This window comes from Electrona antarctica (genome assembly GCF_951216825.1).
Source record: "Electrona antarctica genome assembly, chromosome: 13".
NCBI lineage: Eukaryota > Metazoa > Chordata > Actinopteri > Myctophiformes > Myctophidae > Electrona > Electrona antarctica.
Genome location: NC_136794.1, coordinates 1,871,475 through 1,882,029, shown reverse-complemented (window position 1 = coordinate 1,882,029; position 10,555 = coordinate 1,871,475). Strand labels below are relative to the sequence as shown.

Sequence of the window (10,555 nt, the reverse complement as noted above, 5' to 3'; positions counted from 1 at the left end):
CATGAACATTGGTGAGGACCAATTATATTATATGAAGATAGGTTGAAAAGTGGTGAAGTGGTCCTTTAACTCTGAGTGTACAAATGGAACCAAATGTACCCTTAAGGGTCCATTTGGTTCCATCTGTACTAGGGGTGTAACAATGTAGTAACTGTATCGAAATATCGATTTTAATAAATAAATCAAAAGTATATTGATATGAAAACAACAAATATCGTATCGTTCTGACTTTGTATCGTTTTGCAATGGAAATAATCAATTTCTTTACATCCATAATAATACATGTTTTCCTTAAAAGAACCTGCACTATCCACAAGTTTCACACATATTTCATGTATTTGCTAATAATTACTGTATCGATTTCATTGAATCGTATCGTATCGCCATAATGAACCAATATCGTCCATGTATCGTATAGTCAACCATGTATCGTGATGCGTATCGTATCGCTGTTAAATGTATCGTTACACCCCTAATCTGTACGCTCTCAGGCTGAGCTCACACGGTCGCAACACTGATTTTTGTTGTGAGTGTCATGGCCGCCCCCAATGCATTTCCAATGGAGGTCACATGGTCTGTTGTATGGCTTTCAGCTGTGTTTCGACTGCGCCCCTCCCCCTCATACAACACAATGTTGTGTCAAACCATGTGACTCCCATTGGAAATGCATTGGGGCGGCCATGACACAACACAACATTCATCCAACAAGCATAGAGCACTGCATTAACCGTGTGAGCTCAGCCTCAGAGTTACATACCTGTTATTGTCATTCAGGGATATCTCTAGATGTGTTTCTGGTACTCATTCTGTGTCCGTGGCAAAAATGGAATTGTGACAAAAATGTCCACCATATGATGACCTCTGCAAAACAACCACAATGTGAATTATGATGTTGGGCCAGTATTTATAATAGAAACCTTTTGTTGGCACTACTTATTTAACCCTAGAACACTAAACATATTTATTGTCACACTATCACTACAGGTATATTTTACCTGTGTTTATGTAAAATATTCCATAGAAATATATATTTCTCATTGAAATACGTTGAAGTACAGCAATACATGGCAACTTGAGGTACCCTTCTTTAATATTTCATCATGACTTTTCACAAAAAAAAAAAAAACATAGATATCATGGGGGCGGCAAATTCGGTGAAAAACGTGCTTATTATTAAAAGAAATATAACTTTAAAAAAAAGGAAATGGAGCTGGGAACTTCTCCTTTTTCTCTCTGGCTTTTTAGTAAACAGAAAATACATTTTCAGACCAGGATATCAATTTCAGCCAATCAGGACAAATAATCCCTACAAGATAAACAAGTAAAATAAACTGATGAAACAATGCCATTTGCAGACAACATCGGAATTGGAAGCTGATAAATTTGGACCCACCGTTTCTGAACAAATAGAAATGAAAGCAGCGATAAGATAATGGGCCAAGGAATGCAGCACTACGAACAAGACTACATGCAATATGCACAATAAGAGGGTCTGTTTGGGGTAAAAACAGCTGCAATACGGCTGTCTGACCAAAAGTGGCACTGTTGAGCATCCTGCACCGCTCAGTTCACAACTTCACACAGGTGTGATTTTCCTTATTGCTTGGCCCCGTCTTATCGCTGCTTGCAGCTATATTTTTAGTTACTCTTATGTTTTTGCTTTAAAAAAAAAGGGACAGGACACCCAAATATTTTGTGTCCTTTGTGCCGATAGGGAGCAAAGATATAGTACAATTCTCTCATAGGCTTCTGGTTTAACAGCTTTCTGCTGTTTCTGTGTGTTTCCAGGTTTCTGGGCGACAGGAAATATTCGACTAAATTTGACTGAGGGGCTGCCATTGGATGTTTTTGAATTTTCATTTTTCATGTCATATGAAAGCAGGGAATCATAGCTTCAAATTTACATATTGGTTGTTCAGTTTCACTCACCAGTTTTGGAGATATGGCTTATAGAGTAATGTCTTGCAGAGAAACAGCGAGTTGAGAAAACAGGCTTGAAAGGTTCACTTCTGTGGACTCTAACATTACACCTAGCTACATGTTTAAGCATTTATTTCATATTTACATGTCAATTTGAGCTCTGACATTTATTTCAGACATGCTCTAGTATGTGAAGAGTCTGCCTGTGCTATTAACTCATTTTGGATTAAAAGGAAAGGGTTTTCTCCTCTGGTGAAAAGCTGGAGTTTGTGCGATGGCAGCACCTCAGTCAAATCTGGTCACATACTGTAGGCCTATTAGGCGCCGCTCGTTACATTTTACATACTGTACATACAGTACACGTGTTCGATTTCTGCGACGTGACGTAGGCAGATCTAATGAATATTAGTTTGTTTCAGCATAGTAACAGTTCAGCAAATACAGACTAAAGACAATCATTATTTACATGGAAATTAATGAGAACTGCGTGAGAATTGTGATCTCAATTCTTGTTGAGGAAAATGGACATTCACATTCGAGCAAGAATCGTGCAGCACTAGCGTTCGTGGGCCAGTCAGCGGGTGTGTTGGTATGTCTACTTTGTGTGTGTGTGTGCGTCAGTCAGCAGGTGTGTTGGTATGTCTACTGTGTGTGCGTGCGTGCGTCAGTCAGCCAGTAGCCTCGGAAACCCAGACGTTTTTATTTCCAGGGAGAAAAAAAAAGTCTGGGACCAAACGTCGCTCACTCTCTGCTGATTTCTGATCATCTGCACCTTTGTTAAATTGACACACGCACACACACTCCCCTCTCTCTGTCGCTCTAATTAATTAGTCTCATGTCCAGCAGCTGCGCAGTTTCTCCCGGCGGTTGCTGCCGGGAGCTGCCTATATGCCGTAAAAAGCATAGGTGAGTTCCAGTCTAGTCAGCCAGCAGCTGTGTGGGTATGTCTACTGGGTGTGTGTGTGTGTGTGTGTGTGTGTGTGTGTGTGTGTGTGTGTGTGTGTGTGTGTGTGCGTCAGTCAGCCAGCAGCTGTGTGGGTATGTCCACGGTCCACAGGTCCTTGTGTCCGCGGCTGTACACCGGGGCCCTCAGCCATCGGGGATTGGACAGACGGGTCAGGTGTTTCTCCTCCAGGCCAATCAGAAGGGCGGATCGCTCCAGGGCCATTAGCTCCTCCTCCGGCAGGGAGGCGGGGCACTGCCAAGTCCGGCCCACGTCCACCAGGCCTTTAACGAGTCGGAACACAAACACACACGACGCTGTTTCTCCAGGAACAAACGGCAGGCAGTGTCGTCGACTAAAACTATGACGAAAAATGTTCGTCGACTACCTTTTTTCCCCACTGAATGGAAACTAAATGAAAACTAAGCTACATATATTGACAATTGTCAACAAATAAACACTAGACTAAAATGTTAGGAAGGGACTAGTGGACAATAGATCCAGTAGAAGTCATTTTACAATTGGTTGCATGCTGAAAATAGCCGATCTACAAGCTCACAACGCGCCGCGTTGTGAGCTTGTAGATCGGCTATTTTCAGCAAGTGTAAAAGGCATCAAGGCCCGCCAAAATACATTTTAGTCGACTAAATCAACTGTAGATTTAGTTGACTAAAATCTTATGATATTTAGTCGACTATAACTAGATTAACAATTAGCAATGGCTTTTTTGGTGCATTTTATTTAGAAGTTTCAGTCCGGAAACAGAAAACGGTGTGTTTCTGAACCAATCAGAGCGTTGCATCCCTTCAGGCTATGGGACGTGGCCCCGCTACATCCGCATTGAGTCCGTTTGTTTACAAGTGAGAGACAGACGGGCAGCTCAGCATGTTTGCTACTACGTGGCTTATTTCTAACCTATAATGTTTTCAGACATATTTTAGCGTGCTGATTAAGTTTAAAATGAGCAATTACACACTGTCTGGATGTCATCTTGAATGAGATTAAAAACAGAGTATAGTACTATAATCAAAGCCAGCTGTGTTCGGCCCGTGAAAGAACGTTTTCGTTCAAAGGAAGTAATTCAAATTGGCTTTTTATCCCACTCTGGGCAGGAACCCCTTTTGGTGTTCTCAAAATGACACTGTTCATTCTACGAATAAAAAAAACATTAAACGGGTTGAGAATCACTGCTAGAGCCTTAAAAATCTCTTATGGAGGTCCCTGGCATATCTTTTCAAAAGGGGGTCTGCGGTGCTAATTAGTGTCCATTTGGTGGTCCTTGACATGAAAAAGTTTGGGAACCCCTGCTTTGCAGGTGTGCGTGTCCAGACTCTCCCGAGACCTTTGAGAGCCGCAGCGTTAGTTCGTACCTGCCACCACGCCGCGGCCGAACCTCTCCCCGGACTCCAGCAGCTCCTGTATGCAGGGATGGAGCTCGTTAGTTCTCATTGATAACGAGCACCTCATCGATCAGGCTTGTCGAGCCGGGTTCTAATCGAGGCCCACTATCAAGCATTTTCTATTATTTTTGGAAAGACGGGAGACATTCTGAACAGAGCCGGTATCTTTTACTAAAGGCCTTAATTGACCGTTTTACTTTTGGAAAATAATATCATCATGGGCCGCTATGCTCGATAACAGGCTTGATAAGCCCAAAGCTTCTCGATAAGCCCAAAGCTTATTGATACCGGGTACTCGATAAGCCAAACGCTTATTGATACCGGGTACTCGATAAGCCCAAAGCTTATTGATACCGGGTACTTGATAAGCCCAAAGCTTATTGATACCGGGTACTCGATAAGCCAAACGCTTATTGATACCGGGTACTCGAAAAGCCCAAAGCTTATTGATACCGGATACTCGATAAGCCCAAAGCTTATTGATAACGGGTACTCGATATGCCCAAAGCTTATTGATAACGGGTACTCGATATGCCCAAAGCTTATTGATAACGGGTACTCGATATGCCCAAAGCTTATTGATAACGGGTACTCGATAAGATTGTTTTCGGCTTTTTTCGGGTATCGGTTTTCGAGCTCCATCCCTACCTGGATTTGGGCGTGGTCCATGCCCAGGGCGTCGGCCATCAGCGCCGTCCAATCGTCACGGCCCTCCCAGTCCCGCTGGGCCACGTGCACGGCCAGCGTGCCGCCGTGCACGCCACTCAACACAGGCCGCCAGCGCGTCTCCACTGTCTTCACGCCGCTCAGGACCAGACCGGCGTACGGCTGACGGAACGACAGACACGGAACCTGGAGAACACAACGGGACATTGATCAACACACATTTAGACCTGAAAACACAACGGGACATTGATCAATACATTTAGACCTGGAAAACACAACGGGACATTGATCAATACATTTAGACCTGGAAAACACAACGGGACATTGATCAATAGATTTAGACCTGAAAACACAACGGGACATTGATCAATACATTTAGACCTGAAAACACAACGGGACATTGATCAATACATTTAGACCTGGAAAACACAACGGGACATTGATCAATAGATTTAGACCTGAAAACACAACGGGACATTGATCAATACATTTAGACCTGAAAACACAACGGGACATTGATCAATACATTTAGACCTGGAAATCACAACGGGACATTGATCAATACATGTAGACCTGGAAACACAACGGGACATTGATCAATACATTTAGACCTGGAAACACAACGGGACATTGATCAATACATTTAGACCTGGAAATCACAACGGGACATTGATCAATACATTTAGACCTGGAAATCACAACGGGACATTGATCAATACATTTAGACCTGGAAATCACAACGGGACATTGATCAATAGATTTAGACCTGGAGAACACAACGGGACATTGATCAACACATTTAGACCTGGAAATCACAACGGGACATTGATCAATACATGTAGACCTGGAAACACAACGGGAAATTGATCAATACACTTAGACCTGGAAACACAACGGGACATTGATCAATACATTTAGACCTGGAAATCACAACGGGACATTGATCAATACATTTAGACCTGGAAATCACAACGGGACATTGATCAATACATTTAGACCAAGAAATCACAACGGGACATTGATCAATACACATTTAGACCTGGAAATCACAACGGGACATCGATCAATACATGTAGACCTGGAAACACAACGGGACATTGATCAATACATTTAGACCTGGAAACACAACGGGACATTGATCAATACGTTTAGACCTGGAAATCACAACGGGACATTGATCAATACATTTAGACCTGGAAATCACAACGGGACATTGATCAATACATTTAGACCTGGAAATCACAACGGGACATTGATCAATACATTTAGACCTGGAAATCACAACGGGACATTGATCAATAGATTTAGACCTGGAGAACACAACGGGACATTGATCAACACATTTAGACCTGGAAATCACAACGGGACATTGATCAATACATGTAGACCTGGAAACACAACGGGAAATTGATCAATACACTTAGACCTGGAAACACAACGGGACATTGATCAATACATTTAGACCTGGAAATCACAACGGGACATTGATCAATACATTTAGACCTGGAAATCACAACGGGACATTGATCAATACATTTAGACCAAGAAATCACAACGGGACATTGATCAATACATTTAGACCTGGAAATCACAACGGGACATTGATCAATACATTTAGACCTGGAAATCACAACGGGACATTGATCAATAGATTTAGACCTGGAGAACACAACGGGACATTGATCAACACATTTAGACCTTACAGCAGACACATACAGTCCTACATGTCCCGACCCGAACACTGAGGAGGTAATAATGTTATAATGTGCCACAAAAAATAGATTCCAATTGCTTGTTATTTTTTCGTCGATGAGGTATGTCGTATGTGTCCAACTGTCCATACATGATCGCCTCGTTCGGCCAACAAAATATCTCTCTCTCCCTCCACAGAAGCGCAGTGATGTCCGATTTATTCTTCGTCGTACACGTGTTTCATGCTGAAAATAGCTGATCTACAAGCTCACAATGCATTGCGTCTGCAACGCGTTGTGAGATATACAGGATCTCCTCACTGGTCAACAATAACACCTTGAAGACCCTAACAGGAGCCCTCGTACAAGGTTTCTTCGACTATGCATGCACCTCCTGGTACCACAGCACCTCTAAGGCCCTTAAAACTAGGCTCCAGACTTCCCAAAACAAACTGGTCAGGCTACTACTTCACTCCCCAAACCTACCTCACCCCTGCCCACTTTGATAGGCAGCATCTTGCAATGGGTCTGGTCCACAAGATTCGATACACCACCAAGATACCCATGTAGGCCTACCTGTCTAAATACTTCCTTAATGTCAACGAAGTCCACAACCACAACACCAGAGGGAGTTCAACAAACCATGTGCAACCCCGATTCGGCACAAACAAGGGACTAAATAAATTTTGCTGCTATGCCACCAAAATGTGGAACGCCCTACCAACAGTCATTAAGACATGCAAATCCTCTTTCAAAACCGCCCTCAAAGGGCACCTACGGACGGCTGCAATTCGAAACTGGCCCCCGTAAATCTGAATCCCCCGCCCACCCCTTTTTCCCCTCACTGTATATGTTTCTTTTCCCTTTTTACCTCTATGATGAGTTCCTGTTTTGACTATAATAGTTGTGTATATTCTTACGTCTCTAATTGTTTCGATGAATTGAAAATGGTGGGCCCTATTGTAAACAAGTGTAATGCTTTATGGTGTCGTCCACTCACAGTTAACACTCCCAACGCGGATCGCGTATCAATACGTTATCAATTAATCAAACGTCGGGTGCGGATCACGTATCAATACGTTTCAATCACTTTTTTATAGCATACTTTCATTCATCTTTTTACCCACCCGGACAATGAAGAACCATCGCCCTATCATTGCTGCTTAGTCCCGCTCACGTGATCAGAAAAAAAAAAAAAAAAAAAAAAACCCCTCCCCTCCTGAAAACAGGAGGGCGGGCCGCTTTACGTGTAGAAGCCAGCCCAGTGTAATGGATGCGCCCATGCCGATGTGTGAAAAGAATCAGATTTCACCTAACCTCGCCTCACCAGGCTTTCCACCTCGGCTCGGACATTTGATTCCCCCCTCCCCTCCTGTTTCTCCAGGAGGAGGATCTTGCGAGGGGGTACATGCTCTCCTCTGTCTCTCGGACAAAAACATGATGAACGCTGAACGGAACGCTGCCAGATCGGCATTGCAAATGCATAACATCTGCAACACACATGGACAGATGCATGTTTCCTTCTTCATACTGTAGCGACCAAACGATCCCCGAGCCTACAATACTACGAACTAACCACAGTATCGAGGGGACGCCACGACAAGACAGTGTTCCGTTGGTGGATCACGTATCGCCATGCAGAGCCGTCATAATCGGAGATCGCTCAGACGTGTGATTGTAACGCTTTTTTATTCATTATAATTGTAGTGATAAGACCGCAATGAACGCGTCGGGGACGTAATCGACCCGGGTGTAATGTATAACGAACTTTTCCGCGACCTAAACCGTGGTGTTGTCATCTGTGGAAGTCATTTTTTCCTTCTCGTCGACATCACAGCCGGGTGACGCTTTTTTTCCCTCCATCGCCCCCAAACTGCATGCCCATAGCCTGGCTTGGCCAGCCTCATAGCGGGGATTCACTGAAGATTCTTCCCCGGAGGAAACATCAGTGAACCCTCGCTATGAGTCTGGCCGTGCCAGGCTAGCATGCCCAGGCATGTTCCCCTACACTAGCTTGAAAAACAAAATCAGCTGATGACAACGCGTCTCACCGTTATACTATAGTTCTGAACCGAACGGTGGAATGGGACTTTTTATAGCCGTACGGATCAAGACTTTTGCTGCCCAATGTGCCCATGACCCCCCCCCCCCCCCCAATGTTACTGCGATCAAAACAATGAAAGCAGTGAGATAGATTAGGCGAGGCGGCAATCATCATCAAAAAGAAAGCATAGTTATGAAGGTTTATAGTCAGACATTGACAGGCAGATATAACAATAAACACAATAAATATGCTATACATCCTATACATCGAATGAAAGCCCTGAATGTGTACTTTTACGAGGAAAAGAGTAAACATTGATCCCATGTACAGTTTGTCATAAATTGGATACTGGGTGGATGCACATTGCGCCCACCAGATATAACTGCAGAGAAGACATGGACCCGAACTCAATATTCACAAAATAAGGCCTATAGCGACATAAAAATCACACCCATGTGAAGTGAGTGGTGCAACTCTGTCAGAGTTGCACCACTCACTTCACATGGGTGTGATTTTTATTATTACTACAGTAGAAGTTTTTTTCTTATGAAAGCAGAGAGTCTTCTGTTTCATACGGTATATAGTATTTATATGTCGCTATAGGCCTTATTTTGTGAATATTGAGGAGTTCACGTCCATGTCTTCTCTGAAGTTATCTGGTGGGCACAAGCTGCATTCAATAACCAATTACTGTCTAACTGTACATGGGATCAATGTTTACTCTTTTCCTCGTAAAAGTACACATTCAGGGCTTTCATTCGGTGTATAGGATGTATAGGATATTTATTGGGTTCAATTTTATATCTGCCTGTCAATGTCTCTGACTTTAAACCATCCATAACTCTGCTCGCTGTTCAAGATAACCACTTCCAGGCAAATGCAGGTGTTGCAAAAAGGTCAATATCTCCAGAATGGAACATGGTAAAATCAAAATGTATTTTTTTAATTGAAGTGGACAAGTTCAGCTTTCTTTTGATGTAGGCGTGTGATTCTCGCTATAAGAGAACATTTTACTGTGGGCCCCCGAACAAGGCCTTTGTGCAATGTTAAATGGCAGCAACATCCAAATAGGCCTGTTGAGATCTTCCAGCAATCAAAGTGTTAACAGTTGTTGTATTGAGTTGTACTTGAAATGTACTGTAATTCTGCAAACTGTTAATAAATCAATCAATCAAACAAACAAACAAACAGTTATGTTCAGGTTCACGTCTTATTGACACAATTGGTGGGTTTAATTTAGTCATTCAACTCCGTCAACTCTTGTTAAAAATAACAGAGCTACAAGCTATCATAATCATACAGCATATGAAGAATATTCATTGATTGAAAATGTTATTAACAGTGGAATGGGTAGCCTACATTTCAAACGAAAGCTACAATAACAAGTCAATAAACGACGGACTCCCTGCCCCTGGCTAGCGCGATTGATTATAAAAAGCATTAAGTAGACTTAAGCACGGCCAACATGTAAAAATAAGACTCACCTGGATGAACATTTAGTGGATTTCAATGTAACATTATGTTCATGAAAGGAACCAGAAGAATCAGAACAACCAGAGCTGAGCTGAAGTGCCGCTTTGTTTTGTTTTGACTTCACTTCCAGTGTTGCCAGGTTGTGTGCGAGGAGAGAAATAAGCAACCCATGTCTGTAAAACCAAGCCCCCCAGAAAAGCAAGTCAGGCTGTAATATATATAGATTCTAGGCTATTTGAAAATACAAGCTCACAACGCATCGGCTATTTTCAAAACAAAACAAAACAAAACAAAACAAAACAAAACAAAACAAAACAATTTGACAAAAAAAAGAAGAAAAAGGTGACAATGTGGAATATTAACATTTTAACAACAAGACCCACCGTTGCAAATATACAACACATTTGAATTAATTAAT

At 42.6% G+C, this 10,555-nt stretch overlaps 1 protein-coding gene across 1 annotated transcript; it reads right to left on the bottom strand.

Moving 5' to 3' along the window:
• Positions 1 to 1,069: 1,069 nt before the first annotated feature.
• On the bottom strand, positions 1,070 to 10,295 carry LOC306935138 (protein EOLA1). The gene is made up of 4 exons (XM_079518034.1): positions 10,149 to 10,295; positions 4,912 to 5,115; positions 4,234 to 4,279; positions 1,070 to 3,147 (listed from the first exon to the last, which is right to left on the bottom strand). Exons 1-4 carry the CDS (start codon positions 10,158 to 10,160, stop codon positions 2,936 to 2,938), a joined length of 474 nt encoding a protein of 157 aa, XP_079374160.1. The 5' UTR covers positions 10,161 to 10,295; the 3' UTR covers positions 1,070 to 2,935.
• Between the last annotated feature and the right edge of the window lie 260 nt (positions 10,296 to 10,555).

Coding starts and splice junctions, on each gene's coding strand:
- LOC306935138 (XM_079518034.1), bottom strand. Junction 4,280..4,911: donor TGGACCACGCCCAAATCCAG/GTAGGGATGGAG, acceptor CCCTGCATACAG/GAGCTGCTGGAGTCCGGGGA. Junction 3,148..4,233: donor CGGCCGCGGCGTGGTGGCAG/GTACGAACTAAC, acceptor GACTCGTTAAAG/GCCTGGTGGACGTGGGCCGG.